The sequence below is a fragment of the Lotus japonicus genome, chromosome 6 (assembly GCF_012489685.1).
Source record: "Lotus japonicus ecotype B-129 chromosome 6, LjGifu_v1.2".
Taxonomy (NCBI): domain Eukaryota; kingdom Viridiplantae; phylum Streptophyta; class Magnoliopsida; order Fabales; family Fabaceae; genus Lotus; species Lotus japonicus.
Genome location: NC_080046.1, coordinates 54,435,104 through 54,452,215, shown reverse-complemented (window position 1 = coordinate 54,452,215; position 17,112 = coordinate 54,435,104). Strand labels below are relative to the sequence as shown.

The window sequence follows — 17,112 nt, the reverse complement described above, 5'->3', positions numbered from 1 at the left end:
CATCACTATAAACTATAAAGGCACTATCCTGTTGACCAAACATAAAAAGGCACTATCCTCTATTGAATGAGGAAACAAAGTGGTAACTTTCACTATCCCATGATTCCCATCCCACCTCACTATATTTTAATCCATTATGTACCAATGGAAGTTGGCTTATCTGATTCATTTGCACTCATTATAGTTGTATTAGGTTGGGATACAAGGATCTCATGAGTCATGAATAAGTAATTTGTAATCTGACCATAGACTTTGGTTTGACACTTAAATTTTTTAAAAAACTGACTTCTCTTTGCTGGCCCCAAACACTGCTACCAGCAACCAAGCTAATCATCTTTTATCACCATCACTATGACTACAATCATTACTATCATGTTATAGTATTATTATAATTTCTTCTTTTATTTTATCCATACCTCAATTTCAAGCACACCAAATGCCACAAGGTATCATCTTTAACTCATTATTACACCAACATGTTAGCTTAGTTGGTAAGGATAGGAGACATACAACACTTTCATTCAGAAGTTCGATTCCTGTTGTTGTCGATATAAGAATTGTATTGATAGACGATTTTTAAGTATCTTTGTAAGCGACATGTGGTCTCGAAGACATGTCCTGACCCGTGGTGGTGACTGAAGCCGAACTCACCTAAACTTACTTTTATGAATGTGAAAAAAATTAGCTCATTGTTATTATTATTTATTTAACCTGACGAAGAATTTATTTAGAATTTTATTTTAATTTTTTCATAATCATATTTTAGTTCAATAATAACAGAAGATGTAAGGAGGAGTGTAACAAACAAAAAAGAGATAAAGAGGATAAGAATTTGAATTTGAATTTGAGAAGAGCGAGAGAGAGCGAAAAAATGGCGGCAACGAGTGACGAAGAAATGGAGTCACTGCTCTCCGCTTTCGATCAGATCTACGAGGTACGATCAAAGCGAACACCTGAATGTTGAAGTTCAATCATCGACCTAAACCTAATGCATGGATTTTGATTTCTCGTTAATCTTGATCAGGATGTTAAGATCGGCATTTCAGAGCTGCAATCGCTGCAATCCAACCACAAAACAGAGTTGAAGCTTCGGGAATCTCTCCAACTCGCTTGCACCACCCTCAAACGAGGTTCGTTAATCGTTCATCTTTCATTCGCAGATGATTTTGCCCTAGTATTCGATTTGTGTTGCTAATTTCAACATTCATTTTAAAATTTGTTGCAGAAAATGACGAATTGGTTAAACTCTACATGGATCCCATCAAGAATGTTGCTGATCAGGTTCTTCCCGTTAACTTGTTTAATTTTCTCCAGTTAATTCGCTGTTTGAATGGTTGAATGAACAAAAATGGTTTGGAATTTCGTGAAATTGTTAACTAATGCTGCGAATAACATCGGAAAGATATTGTTAAAGATGATCGCATTATCAATAGTATCCTCAATTCCTCATAATTTTGTTTTTAATCGAGCTTAATGGCGTAGTGTGATCCATATAACCGACCTCACTCAGTGGGATAAGGCTTTTGTTGTTGTTGTTGTTAACTGATGCTGTGATTCGACACGCGCAGCTTGATTTCCGCACAAAATGCCTGAACTTGAAAGAGGAGTTAGAAAGATTAAATAATCAAGTTATCTCTAAAGAAGATGTAAGGACTTGTTGCTTTCAAGTTTTCAATTTGTCTGCTATATAATTTGATTATGCAAAAAATTTAAGTTATTGATATATTAGAACTACAATTTATAGAGAGCAATGAGATTTTTGTTTTTGGAGCAGGGACATAGGGAGGCTATGAAATTGCTTAAGCAAGAATATGAAGAAAAAATTGCAAGTTTAGAAGCTCGAGTTAAGTGAGTATTCATGGTTCTGCAAAAATGTGTTTGTTGCTTAACTCAAGTTTTGGTCCTTCTGTTGTTTTTTTGTTGGAAATTCAAGTTCTGCAAAAATGTGTTTGTTGCTTAACTCAAGTTTTGGTCCTTCTGTTGTTTTTTTGTTGGAAATTCAAGTGTAAATGATTTAAGAATGGGGTAATTAAATTAGGAATGTGAGTAGAAAGACTTGAATACACATTGTTGTAAGATATTGGATCATTATTGTACTTTGTTGCTTACTGCTTAGTCTCTTGTTGGGAATCTTCATATTTTGGGGCAACCCTAGTTGAGTGCCCAAACAATTGATCTTATTTTATTTATCTCAGTGAATCTCTGAATGAGGAAGCAACATACCGAGCTACCATTAATCAACTCCATCAAGATTTAGCATCGCATAAAAGTCATATGCAAGTTCTGGCGAGCAGGTTGGACCAAATCCATTTTGAAGTGGAATCAAAATGTGAGGCGCTTTGATTACCTGTAAATGTATGATTTTCCCTTCCATGAGGTTTTAATATGTATTTGGGTGAAGAGGTCTGAAGATTAGTCTGCTTTGCTTATCATTGCTTGACAGATAATGTTGAGATTCAGGATTTGAAGGATTGCCTTATGATTGAGCAGGAAGAAAAAAAAGGGTTAAACAGAAAAGTCCAAAATTTAGAAAAGGAATGTAAGTGGTGATTGATTTGCCAGATTCCCTTGAACTGAATCTCCCAATCCTTCCAGCAACCATAGCTATTATACTTAATTCATTGCAATTCGTTCTTTTTATAGAAGACCAGTTTATTGTTTAATTTGAATATTTTCATATTCATATTCCATCACCTAAATATTTGTTATTTTTCTGTTTCATGCAGTGCTGATTTGTAAATCAAAGCTGGATGACCAGCAGCAGGACATGACCTCAAATTGGCAGGTGGAAACGCTTAAGCAGAAAATCATGAAACTGAGAAAGGAGAACGAGGTCCTGAAAAGAAAGCTATCTCATTCTGAAGAGAGCAAGTGATGTCGGGTGAGGATATGGCATCGGCTATTTACCAAGGTAGAGGTAATATACCTTCTAAGTAAAGCAAACAAACGTTTCTGCTTAAGAGCTTGGATGATTTTACAAATAGTATTAACAATGAACTTGGTAAAAAGGTTTTAAAAAGTGAAACATAAGATTTTTGAACAATATTATTTTAATATGATAATCACAATTCTTGTATCCATAGTTCATAAAGTGTTTTTAATTGTTACAAAAGAAAGAATTATAATGAAAGATACAGTAGAGTCATGACAGTTATCTACTCAGCTAGATGCAAAGATATAGATGGATATGAACGTATAGGAAAAATCTCATAAATACACTTCTTTAAGTGGGAATATATCTTTTTTATGTTGAAATTTCATAGGCAACATATGAAAATTTACATGTCATCTTCTTCACCAACAACAACAACTAATATGGATAGCACTACGCCATTGTGCTCGATAGAAAGCCAGATTATGAGAAATATATTAACAATGAGATCATTTTTAACAATATCTTCCCGATAACGTTTCCACCCTTGATATATAAAAGTATTGTGTCACTGAGATTGAATGAGTAAAATGACTATACCCTCTCTAACCCTACTCCATTCTCCTTCAATGATTCAATCTATTGCTTGTCTCTGTCCATTTCACTTGTTCTCTTCAATTAAAGTTCAAATAAGAAGTGAAACGAGAATGAGGCAGACTTTTGACTCCATTTCTACGAATTCATTGCTTGAAGCATTTTTCTCACTGACACCCTCAACTGGAAATGTTAGTGCTGAAGAAGTCATTTGAATTTATGGGCTCCAACGACCTATTGGAAATTTTGCTTTTGTGCTTAATGCATTGTGTCTTTTTTGTGTTTCCACTTCTTTAACGTGGTGGGCTTTAGATGGTAAAATTAGATGCTAAATAATGGAAATTCCTTAATTACCTTTGACACTTTCCTATTCTCAAGCATTGCGAATTATCTACATTTATGAGACAAATCACATTGACGTCATGATATTTGGAATTGATTTTTTCCCCCAAATCAGTGGGAGTACATCATTGAAATTGATTTTTTAACGTTATAAATAATGGTGATTTAATGACCATTATAACCATATAGCATTTGTGATCTGCATATTGCTGGTGGAAAACAGTTTGAGTGTAATATCGGCAGTTGGATTTTGCACCAGAGTTCGTCTGAAATTGGCTTTGCCAGACACAGCATCTCAAACTCTTTTTCCAACATGCACCTTGTTCTTTTGGCTTTATGAGTTTACGTATGCACATGTTATTATGATTGTGGGAAATTTGGCACTATCATGATCCAAAATCTTAGTATTCAAGTCTTTCTACTCATATTCCAAATTTAATTACCCCATTCTTAAATCATTTACACATTTTTTTTTTGGTCAACAAATCATTTACACTTGAATTTCCAACAAAATAACAACAGTAAGGCAAAGCCAACTGGGCCTGGGGGCAGTTGGAAGCGTTTTATGAGTTTACGTATGATTGAGACCAAAAGAGTGCAAGAGTGCAAAACGTTAATAATGTAAACATTCAAATGCTTAAGACAATATTGAAATAGAATCATCTTTATTAATTCTTATCTTGATTTAGAATATACCAAATAATATCTTAGCAGGTATATTGACAAATGCACAAATTACCAAATGCAGCATTACAAGTCCCTGTAGCCCCTTTGAATCTCCCTGCACAGTTTGAATTGCACTGACCACTGCAGGGTCCAATCTCAGCTAGGCATTTCCTTACAACTGGGCCTGGGGGAAGGGGAGGCCCACAATCATAATAACATGTGCATATGTTGTCATTGCAAAACCCTTTTCCATTAGTGCTGCTATGTTGGGATTTACAGGTTTGGTCACAATCTGGAAATGAACTACCACATCTACTCACAAGTTCTGAGCACCTACCTCCTCCCATTGTTAATTCCACTGCATTCCCACAACAATTCGTTAAAGAAAAAACAACAAATTGAAGGGAAAAAATTATAATGAGATCTCTTAGCCTCTATAATTTGATTTGTATCACTATATTAAATAAGAGACTTACCCATGGCAACCAAGATAAAAAAGACAAGAAAAAGAGAAGAGTTTGAGATTTTGTTCGCCATTAGAGATATGCCTCTTATCAATTTTCTTTTGAATTGATTCTTACTGTGTTTTATGTTATGTGATATTTATAGATGCATAGAACATTGAGTATTAATTACTCCATAAGGCAATGTTTTGTAACGTCAAGTCAAAGTTTTTTTTTAAAGTCAAATCAAAGTTATTATCTTGGGAAAGAATTCGTTGACTATTACTTTTATCATCTACATTAATTTGAAATAATTTCTTAAATAATTTTCCAAGATATTTTCTTAAACAGTTTCTAATTAAAAATATTCATTGACTTTAATGTCTTAATAATTTCTTATTTCTTTGTACTGTGCTTGTTTACCAACAGGTGGTTGGTTCATGTGGTACATACTTGATTCCCCTTAAGCAAGGTCTCGAGTTCCAGTCTCGTGGATGGAAAAAACCTCTGTTGGGAGAGTTAGCTCCACCATGATGTGGATATTCCGGGCTCGAACATGATTGCCTCCGAAGGAGGACACATGTCTTATACAAACAAAAAAAAGCTTATTTTCTTTAGGAATACCTTCCACAAGGCTTCCTAAAGACCTAAAAAGACAAATTATAATGGACACCTTATATACACGTTACTCATTATGCAAACTTAAGGTTTCGTTGTGCAAGAAAAGTTAATCAAGGCCACACACCTTCAGCGAAAGCAAGGAGGTCAAGGCAATCTCATTTCAGGAAGAACATAAGGTGTCGTTTGTGGGGAATAAAAAACATAACTTCAATTTTAATCATGATGAGGAGTTCATGATGTGCTCCGCTTGAACCAAGAGTTTCCAGGTCAAGAGTTACTCTCTACGTCAATTGGGTTTGGAAAGGGCCATCTATGCGTCCTTCAGTAATGAAATTTGTGCTTTGAATCTGTCACAAGGATGGCTTGAACAAATGGATATGGATTTATTTCAAGGAAGAGTAAGACTCAAGGGACTTGTGAATTCTCAGAGGACTTGTAAATTTCTTTGTCAAATGCACATAAGTCATGAGAATCATAGACACTAGCAATACAAATGCTCTGCTTTGCAAAGAATTTTTGTCCACCTTGAAGGGGTCTTGGGCTGGGTCAAATCTCTCTCCCCTTACTTATTTATCCTTTGTGGTGAAGCTTTTTCTGCTTTGATCCAGAAATCTATTTCTACATCTGCTTTGCATGGAATTAAAATTGCTCGTTCTGCACCTGTAATTTCCCATCTTTTGTTTGCAGATGATAATGTTCTTTTTGCTCGGGCTACGGTTCAGGAAGCAGAGTGCATAAAAAAAATTCTTGCTACCTATGAACGTGCTTCTGTGCAAAAAATTAATTTAGAGAAGTCTATGTTATCAGTTTGCCGAAATGTGCCGGAGAACTATTTTTGTTGATTTACAACATTTGTTGGGAGTTAAGGCTGTTGATTTACATAAATGATGTCTCATGCAATACATAAACGATGTCCTTATTAAGGATGCATGAAACGATGTCTCATGCAATACATAATTGTTTCATGCATCCTTAATAAGGACACCTCCGACCAACTTAAACGAACCCCGAGCCTGAGTGGAAGAATTTTGTCCCAACAACGGAAGTGGAACATTGATTACTGCATGGATAACTTTTGTCATCCCTTTGTCACAAGAAAGTTTTGGAAGAAAGAAAGGATCCTTATCAATGCGTCCTTCAGTAATGAAATTCGTGCTTTGAGTCTGTCACCAGGATGGCTTGAACAAATGGATGTGGATTCATTTCAAGGAAGAGTAAGACTTAGGGGACTTGTAAATTCTCAGGGGACTTGTAAATTCCTTTGTCAAATGCACATAAGTCACGAGAATCATAGACACTAACAATAAAAATGCTCTACTTTGCAAGGAATATTTGTCCACCTTGAAGGAGTCTTGGGCTGGGTCGAATCTCTCTCAACTTCTTCAGTTGAAAATTTGGAAAGAATTTCCTCAATTTTTCTTCCGAGATTTTTTCAAATGTATTAAGGGGAAATCTTCCAAACGAGGGCGATCGTTTAGGAAGGTATATATCAATAAAAATATGAGGTAGCGAAGGGGCGAACCTTTGAGCGATTTTCTTCCTCAGTTACATAGGGAAGTTGCCGCAATCCCAGGATGAGATCGAAAGCAATCCTTGAGTTGTTAATCAATTATGTATTGCATGAGACATTGTTTCATGCATTCTTGATAAGGACACCTCCGACCAACTTAAACTAACCCCAAGCCTTGGTGGAAGAATTTTGTCCCAACAATTAAAGCGGAATACTGATTACTGCATGTCACAAGAAAGTTTTGGAAGAAAGAAATGATCCTTATCAGTCGGGAAGGAGATTCAGAAATTATCAAGTCAGGACTCCTAACATCCTTGAAGAAAAAGAGGTTATTAGTTGTGCAAGAAATTACAATTTTTCGTTAATAATTCCAGCTATATATGATCGTGGGAATGGAATTTGAAGAAGTTCTAGTATATCGAGGAAGCACTTCAGATTTGATGTCTTACAGTTATTTCGTAAGAGTGAGATATAGCTCTAATGATTTGACTTCTCTTATGACAAGCTTGACCAACTTCACATGGGGAAAGTATAGTGCCAATGGGGGTTCGTGAATATTGTGAGATTTAATTGGACAAAACTAAGCACATGTTAACTCTAGTACATCGATTCTCATGTTAATAGACTATTTTTTTGGGTTACATATGGAAAACTAGACACAGCAATGCGATCACATTAGAAGACCCTGACACCGTTGCATCTCAAGCCAGCATCAGCTACAATAGACTCAATATAATAATTGTTATAACCAATTATACTCAAAATAAATCATGTCCTTTGTTCATATGACACAATTATCCTTATTATTCACCACCAAAGGGAATCTATAGATCCCAAAACCTTGCCCATCCTTTCGAATAGACCACGACAACAATAACAGTGGTCATCATTACTGTTGTGTCGATGCATTATAGAGCTGCAAAAACGTACGTTCATTCTGAACACAGACAACAGCAGATCTAGCTTCAACAACAATCACTGTAACCATCATTGCTCATCAACCTGATCCTTTTCTTATTACCATTAATTAGCCTTACATGCAAATGCCAAATCTGAGTTAATAACCTTAAAATTTTCCACTATACTCTCACAGTCAAAGTGTGAGAAAGTGGTGACACATTAAAGGGGTTCATCATATCATAAGAATCAATAAAGAAAGAGGAAATTTAGAAGATCAAGCAAAGGGACATTCCTTCTTCATTCCTAGCTACCAAAAAAGAATAAACAAAGGCTAAAAGCAACCACCCACCAACTCAGCTGCAATGATGACACTAAGAATGGAAGTGGAGTCTTTTAAAGGGTCACAATAATTAATGAAAAAGCAAATTATAATGACAGAAAAGGATCATTCATAATCAATCTATAGCTTCTTAAGATTTCCATGCAAATCTTAAGGTAGGTACAACATGACATGTATTATTATTATTTCTCCCCTTGATCTAGATAGATGACGATATGAGCAAAAAGTGAGAAAGTAGAATCTAGTCCTATCTCTTGAGAGAAGTGATGTGTTTTGCACTGCAAAGAGAATCCATGTTGGAATGGAATTCTTGAAAAGGCGAGCCATGAGAGAAAGAGAGAGTTTAATGTGTCAGCTTCGAAGGGCACGCGTTCTTTCAAAAACTTGTTTGCTTCTTGGCGGTGAGAATTGGCTTAATCTCCTTTGGCATTTTCCCATGTTCCCCTTAAGTCAGAGCTTATTCTCTTCTCTATATTAATTAATTTTACACAATTTCTTTCACTCTGTTCATGATATTGCAGTCTTTTTGGGGTATTAACACTCAATTCTATGACACCCTAAAAAACCTTCTCTTCAAACTTCTTTTTCCCTTGGTGGGAATTCTTTGATTCTTTGCATGCCTTGTTGGATGAAGAGCACAAATAACAACAAATTAAGGCAGGAAAAATCAGTGAGATAATTTGTGAATTAGATATATTCTGCAAAAAGCCCAATATATCATGCGCGCAGGGAACTAATCCTCCGATTTGCACTGTGTTAGGTCAATGAAGCTCAATCTCATGCGTGAGACTTAATTCCTTACTATACTCTTTACTATCACAGTGTGAAGTTTAATATATAACCTATTATAGAGTTTATAGCATAGGCGGCAATGTTGAACTTTTGAAATACTTCATATTTTTCCAACATTGGACATTGGCATGTTTGAGATGAATGGAATTTGTTACTAGCTTAGGCATTAAAGACATGGATCAAAATAAAGATACGAAAAGCTTTTTTTTCTTTTTCTGATTTGATCCTTAACCCAATGATTTAAATACATCAACGTCCATCTCTTATTACTGAATAGAGCGGGGTTCAAGAAAAGGTGTAAAGGGTAATTGAAGCTTTTTGACCATGTATACTAGTGGTGTCTTCACTATATATCAACTTTATGTACTAGTACTAATTCTTAATCAAATGTTGTGACTGCTAAGCTTTTTACCTCGAAGTTATTACATAAAAGTGCTGTTTGTTGATCAGGTCCATAACGACTCAAATTCCCTAGCTACTACTTTTTCTATATGGCTGGCGAGTGACGGATCCAGGAGTTTTAACTCGTGGGGGTAAAATGTGCATGTGATCACATAAGTTTTAACCTAAGATTAAAAACATAATATACTATTATTAAAAATTTAAATACATCATATAAAATTTTCATTCTTAAACACACTTGAATTAGTTTTTCATATCTAAAATCAAAATTTATTGTCACCAAATGATAGCTCAAATAATAAGAGATGATGACATATTGGGTTGAGAGGGAGAGGTCCAGAGATCAATCATTGGAGAGAGTAATTTATCTTTTTGATGTAAAAAAATTAAAATTTATTACAAAAATATAAGGTTTAATTTCAACACAACTATAAATGAATTAAATGAAGATTCATTTTAATAAATTTGGAAAAAGATAGAAAAATCAAACAACTTCTACTAAAATAATGATATCAATGTTAAAAACAAATAGACAATAACATTATATAGAGAAAGAGAAAAATAGATAAATTAGAATATATTTAAAACAAAAGTAGATAAATTTTAATTTTTTAATGGTATTCAATGTATAAATATACGTACAATTGGACAAAGCCATGGGACACATTTTCTTTACGGTAAGTCATGGGGGCAACTTTTTTACACAGGGGCAATCATATCAAAAGTAATATGTTTTGTTTCAAATCAAACAAATAAATTTGGAATTGAAAATCAGGTGGGGGCATTTGACCCCATGGTCTGTATGTGCATCCGTGCCTGTGGCTGGCTAAGATTACACTACACTTTTATGTATATGGGTTGTTGTAGCCTTCTAAGCTAGTGAAACCAGATAGGGGCTTTAACAGTAACTAAACTCCGAGGCACAATGAAACGTTCTTTTCAATATCGGCATTTTCTGCTCTGGAGAAAAAGAATGGTGTGTTTTTATCACAGAGCCAGGGACGATGCATTACACATTGTGAAAACCAATTGCTTATCATAAAAGCTAGTCTGCAAGAGTTTCTTTCTTATACATTATCCATTATGTGTGTGTTTTGCTCATAGTTAGTAGAATTGGATCTGAACAAAATTGGATCGGGCTAGAATTTGGATCCGGCTAGAATTGGATCTAATAATTGGAACGTAATTTATGTTTGGATACAATCAAGAATTGATTTCCGTCACTAAATTAATTATTATACATATGAATGATATTTAAATTAATTTTATTAAATTAATAAATGTCACACTTCAAGCAACATGCCAATCCGAGTGACAACTTGCAAATCTCATTGGCAACTAGCTAGTGGCAAGTTGCCAATCCTAGTGCAATTTCGCAGTCTAGATGGAGAAACTGCCCCAGCACCAATTCACCCAGAGGTACATGAGTTTCAAAACTCGAATCACTCTTAAAATGGTACCCAAACATATGCAAATAGAGGGTGATCCGCATTTGGGGGCTGGGACGTGATTCTACAAGGTTGGGACACAACCAAACACACCCTATAATTAACAAGAAAAACATTTTCAAATTTTATATACGAAGCTGAATAATTATAATTAATTATTGATATTTTATAAAATTCATAGTTTTAAAAATATATAAAAAAATCAAATTTATATAAAACTAGAATTTCTTCCTATAGATTGTCCATCATAATTAGCAAGAAAAAGAAAATAGCAACTATGGGCTTGTTTGATTGCAGTTTTAGTTTTCAGTTTTTAAAAAAGTTTTCAGAAACTATTTTTAGAAACAGTTTTTAGAAGAAGAAAACAGTTTGAATAACATGTTTTCAAACATTTAGAAAACTGATATCTGAAAACTAAAAACTGAAACTGAAAACATCTTTTAATTGTTTTAGTTTTTTAGTTTTAAAAACTGAAAATGAGAACTATTTTCAAAAACAGTTTTTGAAAAACAGGTCGTACCAAACAGGTTTTTAGTTTTTTAAAACTGAAAACTGTTTTGAAAACAGCAAACAATCAAACCCTAAGTGTTTGATTGTAAAGGCAGTTTTGAAGAAAGAGTTACATCGCATAACTCTTATACGAGTTTCATTCTAGTGGATATTGTTAAATTTGTAAATGAATTTGGTTCTATTTCTTTTTCACATGTCCGTAGGAGGGAACGAACTCGTGACTCATTATTTGACCATGTTCTCCTTATGTTATGAGATGAATTCTTTTTTTGAACCAAAAAATAATATATTAAAAAGAAGAGGATACATAAGTCATTACATTAAGATGGACCAAATGGAGAGCTCCAACTGAAATGTCCTTCATCCAGACTCTAAACCAGTATTGAGGGATTATTTTGCCAAATACAATAATAACGTTACTAACAAATAAATAGAACATCAAAATAAGAAATCAAACAACTATAATCACTAATAACAGAGTCTAGACAGGAAGCACCTCTAGAAGGCATTTTCGACCTCTCAAACAACTGAAGACAATCAGTTTCAAAACAAACAACTCTAAAACCCAACTCAAGCTAGAGCCATCGAAGGCCCAAAGCCCCCACCACCAGCTAAGAGAGCCTCCGTCGGAGGAGAGGTTGTTGCAACAAGAATGTAACCAAACTGTTTGCATGATATGAAGCTCATACCTGCAAAACTTGAAGAAGAAAGAGAAGCATCAAAGTTCACTTTGACGCCGCAAGGGTCAAGTTGAAAGATTTTAAATTCCTAAACTCAAGACCACCCTCCGCCTTCGGGGGGCACAATCGGTCCCATTTTATCCAATGCATATATCTCTTATCCACATTCCTCCCAATAGAGCCTGCTAATAAGTCCCTTTATTTCCTTACATAAACCATATGACAATATAAAACATGACATAACATAAGAAGGAATAGTCTATGCTACAACCTTAATCAACACATCCCTCCCTCCTTGAGAGATAGCTTTTTCCTTCCAACCCTTAAGGTTTCCTTTACAAAATTACAAATCTGAGCTTTTGACTTAACGATGATTTGTATTATCTTAGAGGATGAACTCTGATCATCTAATTTTTCTTTTTGTATTATGCGTGCTTGCTCTTTTTTTTGACTCTCTTTTGGACGGCTAATAATTTTCAAATGCTATTTCATTTTTTTCACGTAAAAAAATAATATGTATGCAAGTTTTTTTTGAAATAATATGTATGTAAGTTATTATTGAATAATTTCAGTTGGAAATAAATAATCAGATTGTTATACATTTAATTTTGTAGAAAAATGAATGTAAGAAAATGAAAGAAAGCACTCATAAAAATGAAATGAAATAAAAAAAAAAAAATTTTGTTATGGAAGAAATTTGGTAAGAAAATAGGGTTTGGTTTCTACAGAACGAACGAACGAACCTTCTTCTTTCTCCTCATTCTGCACATCGCTTCGCTTCTTCTCAGGGTGGTGTGGGTGGCGGCTCCGATCGATCGATCGATCGTTGTCTGTTCTTCAAGGTAAATTCTGGTCCTCCTCTTCTTTTACTTCTCTTGCCATAATGATGATCTGCTCCTCTTCTTCTCGTTAACTCGATCTATCGATCCATTCGTTTTCATTTCTGTTGAATTCAGTGAGAAATTTAGGGTTCTGATTTTCAATTTGCTGATCTGGGTTCTGTTGCTTGCTGCAATTGGAAGTTGCGTGAATGAGTGCATTTTGTGCTAACCGTTTACTACTGGGTGTATTTGTATTGAGGGTTCTGAAAGAGAGGTTCATGTATCTATCTAACACTTTCAATTTCATTTGGCTATGGTGTGCATTGAATCTATTTTCTGGAATGGGTGGATACATTTTTAATCTTGGATAGGTGACACTCTAGTTTTTCTATCCAGTTTGTCCTAGTTGATTGGGGCAGGTTTCTAGTCTTAGTTGCATAGCCATGAAGCTGGTTTACATACATAAAATTCTGGTTTGGTGTATGACTTTAATCGCAGTTGATAGTGTATATCTTTGGTGGCTTAGGTGTATTAGTTGGGTTTGGCTGGGATATTAGTTGATCAGATATTGTGGTTTGTTTTCTGTGTGTTGTAGCCGCAATTTTTTTTCTCTCTGTTGTTTGCTTGGTTTAATTTTTGTAAATTCTTTGTATTTGGATTCAAGCACCCCTTGTGTTTGCTTGAATGCACTTTTGGCTTGTTAAAAACTAATTAAGTTACATTTAGGCTTAGCAAGTTATGTAAATTAGACTTATATTTGAAACTCTGTTTTGGGTCCAGACTATTATGAATTGTATAGGTCATATAAAGTGAAGTTTACTCATCCGTCAATATCAGCTGTGATGCAAGAAATTGTTTATGAGAACATGATTGTCTGTATCTATTCTGAATTTCTTTTTTGATCGCAATATTATGGACTCATTCCTCTTTAGACCCTGAATTTGTTTATGAAAATATGATTGTATCTATTCTTTCCCTTGAGATATGTGTATCTATATCAATTAAGTGGTATCTATTTAAATACATTTTGCATTTGTCATGGATTGAACTCTATCAATATCAAGCTTTGTCATTTAATTTATGAGCAGATTTCCTCTACCCATATGAATATCATCCACTAATTCTGTTCCTTCTGATTAATAGAACAGGAAGAGGAGGGAAAAAATGAGCAGCTATTTGAGTCGATCATTTTCAAGATGCAATTCAAGTTTATTCTTATGTAGTGGAAAGGCCTTACAATCTGAAGTTTTACGCTTGGGAAAAGATACATTCTTGGTGGATGCAGGACCTGGGTCCGCCAGAATTTGTATGCAAGATGAGCCTATTGGAGTGCCAATTAACCGAGCCACCACCAGGTTTGAGAATAAGGTGGGATTCGTGGGTCAAGGGGCCGGTGAATCACTGATCAAAAAGAAGATTTTGGAGAGATTCTTCATCGACCTAGTGGCCGGCGAATCACTTATGAAAGATCGAGCAACTGCAAGGTTCAATGAATTGGTGGGATCCACAGATGGAGTGCCTGGTGAACCGCTTCTCCTTCTTCCGCGAAGGTTCAGGCAAAACCGAGCTTGGTTGGAACTGAACAAGGTTTGGCGAACGAATACAAAGGTGAAGGGCTTTATGATTGACAAAGTCAGAGGAGGTTATTCAGTAGCCATTGCAGGTTTCCTTACTTTTCTTCCATTCGGTTCTTACCTGAGAAGGAAGAAAATGAGGATATCGAATGATCGATTCACCATTGAGACTATTAACCCCAAAAGGTCAAATATTGTGGTGTTCTAACTGCGGCAGAACAAATAATAACTTGATGGGAAAAATCTGCTGGCAGGTTTTTATTTCAATTCAGTTTTTTTTTTTCCAATTCCGAAGCGAAACCTAGCGTCTCTGGATAACTGTATTTGTTGCAGTTCTCTCATTACATTACTGGCCACTTTATCATTGTCTGATTTTTCGTTTGATCACATCGAAATTATGTATCTACTTGTTGTTTTTTTCCGTTGTTTTTCCGTGGGAGCTCTCCTAATCCTCCCCGAAAGCTATGAGAAAAACTTAAACTACTTCTATCTGTTTTCTTGTCGAAAACAGCGGACTATTTTGAGATGTTAGGTAATGAACAGAGAATTTTTGAACATGCCCAGAAACAATTAAACATTTTTTTTTTGAATAAAGTCACTTTTTGAAACAAATATATGTATTTTGGCATTTTTCTGTTCTGTAAACTCAACTATATGGCTGCATGTCTTACATGTTAAAATAAAGCCGAAAAATGGGAAGCAACAACATGATTGAGTTAGAATGGACAAAAGGGAGAGACAAATTGAAAACAACATCATCTCTCAATTGTTGTCGAGGTCACCCCCAACTGTCCTAGATGTATAGGACATGTTTCTGAAATTGATTCAGTGATATGAAATAGTTTCATGACATTCATTCATTTGTTCCATTAATGCTTACATATTCTTATTCTCTCTGCCGTATCGACCATATTGAATTGAAATGAATAATACACGGAATCTTTCAGAGATTTCATTCTCATCCTCTCTTCCCTTTTCTCTTGTATATATGTATTCATATGTATGCCCCACTTTTCTTACACAAATTTGCATTGAGATGAAAGAAAGTTACAATGCTAACGTTTGTGGTACATAATGCATATTGGCCTTGGAAATGATGATTTTGTATATGTTCTCCTTAATTAGTCACGTTGCTACTTTCTTTCTATACAAACATCAACAATGTAAAGATTATTGTAACCCGAAGAATTATTGTATAGAGGATTTGAGGTTCTCTTCAAACATTTTGTGCCAAATATTTTCGATGAAGTTCTCTCTCGAACACTTTATATTGCTTCATTGAATAACTTCGCCAATTGGTCACAACTAGAGTTTAAGATATATCTTTGACGGACTTCTCCCCCAAACATTTTATATAGTTCCAACTAATAGTTTCGTTGATTGGCCACAACTAGAGACTACTGTTTTGATGTCTCCGACACATTTCATCTGGAAACCTTCCATGGTTCCGACCCATAGAATTGTTGATCGACCACCACTCGATTTAAATTGCTCTAGAAGTCTCTAAGACACACATAACACAGTATATGTCGCCCCGACCCAACAATGAACTGGGCTGAGATATTCTTCACAAACTGACTCAACAATGAACCAAATTGAGGTATTATGACCAAGTCGACTCAACAATGGACCTACCTAAAAAATCATCCGCGGGCAACTCTACAATGAATTTGACCGGGTCATCCCTTCATATATATCCAACTCGACACATACCTTGATCGGTATAATATTCCCAAAATGACTTGTGAGTACTTACTTGGCTTGATATACTCACCTCAAGATCCAGCAATGAGCTCAGAAGATACATATCTTCCAAGTCGCCATCATCCTAAGTAGTAGACGAACAACGCAACATAAATTACTGCATAGGTATACATGGCAAACAGAAGCACTTGGCTAAAACCACAAGCAAAAGAGAAAAGCTATGATCTCCCAAAGTTGTTCCCACCTAAAGCAAGTCAAACCATGATACTTGAGGTCGTTCACCATGCTCCAGGATTGGCCTGCTCTAGGTGTGGGCAATCCCTGCCATTTATCTTCCCCAACACTAGAGCAAACATAGTGGATTAAAGGGTAGAAAGCATCACGTGTTGAACACGACACCGACTCGACCTTAAATCCCTCGACCCTAGCATCGAAGTTCAAGGAATCTCCACCGTCTATAACCCTGAAACCAAGACAGCCCAAGAGCCTGCCGCAAAATACGTCACGCTTGGTTCAGTAAACGACGATGACATAACATAGGAACCCTTCAACCTTCACCTCTTAAGGGGTAGAGGTTAAACTTATCAGGTATGCGTTCATCCGAGGTTGAATTCTCTATTCTTTTCTCTCCTTAGTGACTTGAGCATCAAAGTGTCATCACTGGTACCATCAACGGGAGCCCAATACCGCGACACGAAGGTTGCCCAGAATGAAGTGAAGTCTAGAGCCACTGTATAGTAGTCATCATTGTTCCCTTGTTCTTGAAGTTACTGATTGATAACATTTATCCGTGTTAAAAAAGTTACTAGTCTAAATTCATATTAATGGTCAAATTAGTTCCTGTATCGATTACCAGATTTCACTTTTATCCCTGACCTGAAAATTTTCAACAA

General features: G+C 35.3%; 3 protein-coding genes across 4 annotated transcripts; 2 read left to right on the top strand and 1 right to left on the bottom strand.

Annotated features, from left to right (window-relative positions):
* Window positions 1-827: 827 nt before the first annotated feature.
* LOC130723933 (protein At-4/1) lies at window positions 828-4,047 on the top strand. Its single transcript, XM_057575084.1, has 8 exons — window positions 828-934; window positions 1,025-1,130; window positions 1,226-1,281; window positions 1,569-1,646; window positions 1,775-1,848; window positions 2,196-2,329; window positions 2,444-2,539; window positions 2,727-4,047. Exons 1-8 carry the CDS (start codon window positions 872-874, stop codon window positions 2,873-2,875), a joined length of 756 nt encoding a protein of 251 aa, XP_057431067.1. The 5' UTR covers window positions 828-871; the 3' UTR covers window positions 2,876-4,047.
* A 409-nt stretch (window positions 4,048-4,456) lies between these two features.
* Window positions 4,457-5,059, bottom strand: LOC130723934 (putative defensin-like protein 180). The gene is made up of 2 exons (XM_057575085.1): window positions 4,951-5,059; window positions 4,457-4,832 (listed from the first exon to the last, which is right to left on the bottom strand). Exons 1-2 carry the CDS (start codon window positions 5,009-5,011, stop codon window positions 4,516-4,518), a joined length of 378 nt encoding a protein of 125 aa, XP_057431068.1. The 5' UTR covers window positions 5,012-5,059; the 3' UTR covers window positions 4,457-4,515.
* A 7,743-nt stretch (window positions 5,060-12,802) lies between these two features.
* On the top strand, window positions 12,803-14,917 carry LOC130724245 (ribosomal protein S1, mitochondrial-like). 2 transcript variants are annotated; one of them, XM_057575438.1, is made up of 2 exons: window positions 12,803-12,962; window positions 14,085-14,917. In XM_057575438.1, exon 2 carries the CDS (start codon window positions 14,106-14,108, stop codon window positions 14,721-14,723), a length of 618 nt encoding a protein of 205 aa, XP_057431421.1. In that variant the 5' UTR covers window positions 12,803-12,962; window positions 14,085-14,105; the 3' UTR covers window positions 14,724-14,917. The 2 variants fall into 2 exon arrangements, with proteins under 2 accessions (XP_057431421.1, XP_057431423.1); XM_057575440.1 differs by having other exon boundaries at window positions 12,810-12,962; window positions 14,090-14,917.
* The last annotated feature ends 2,195 nt before the right edge of the window (window positions 14,918-17,112 follow it).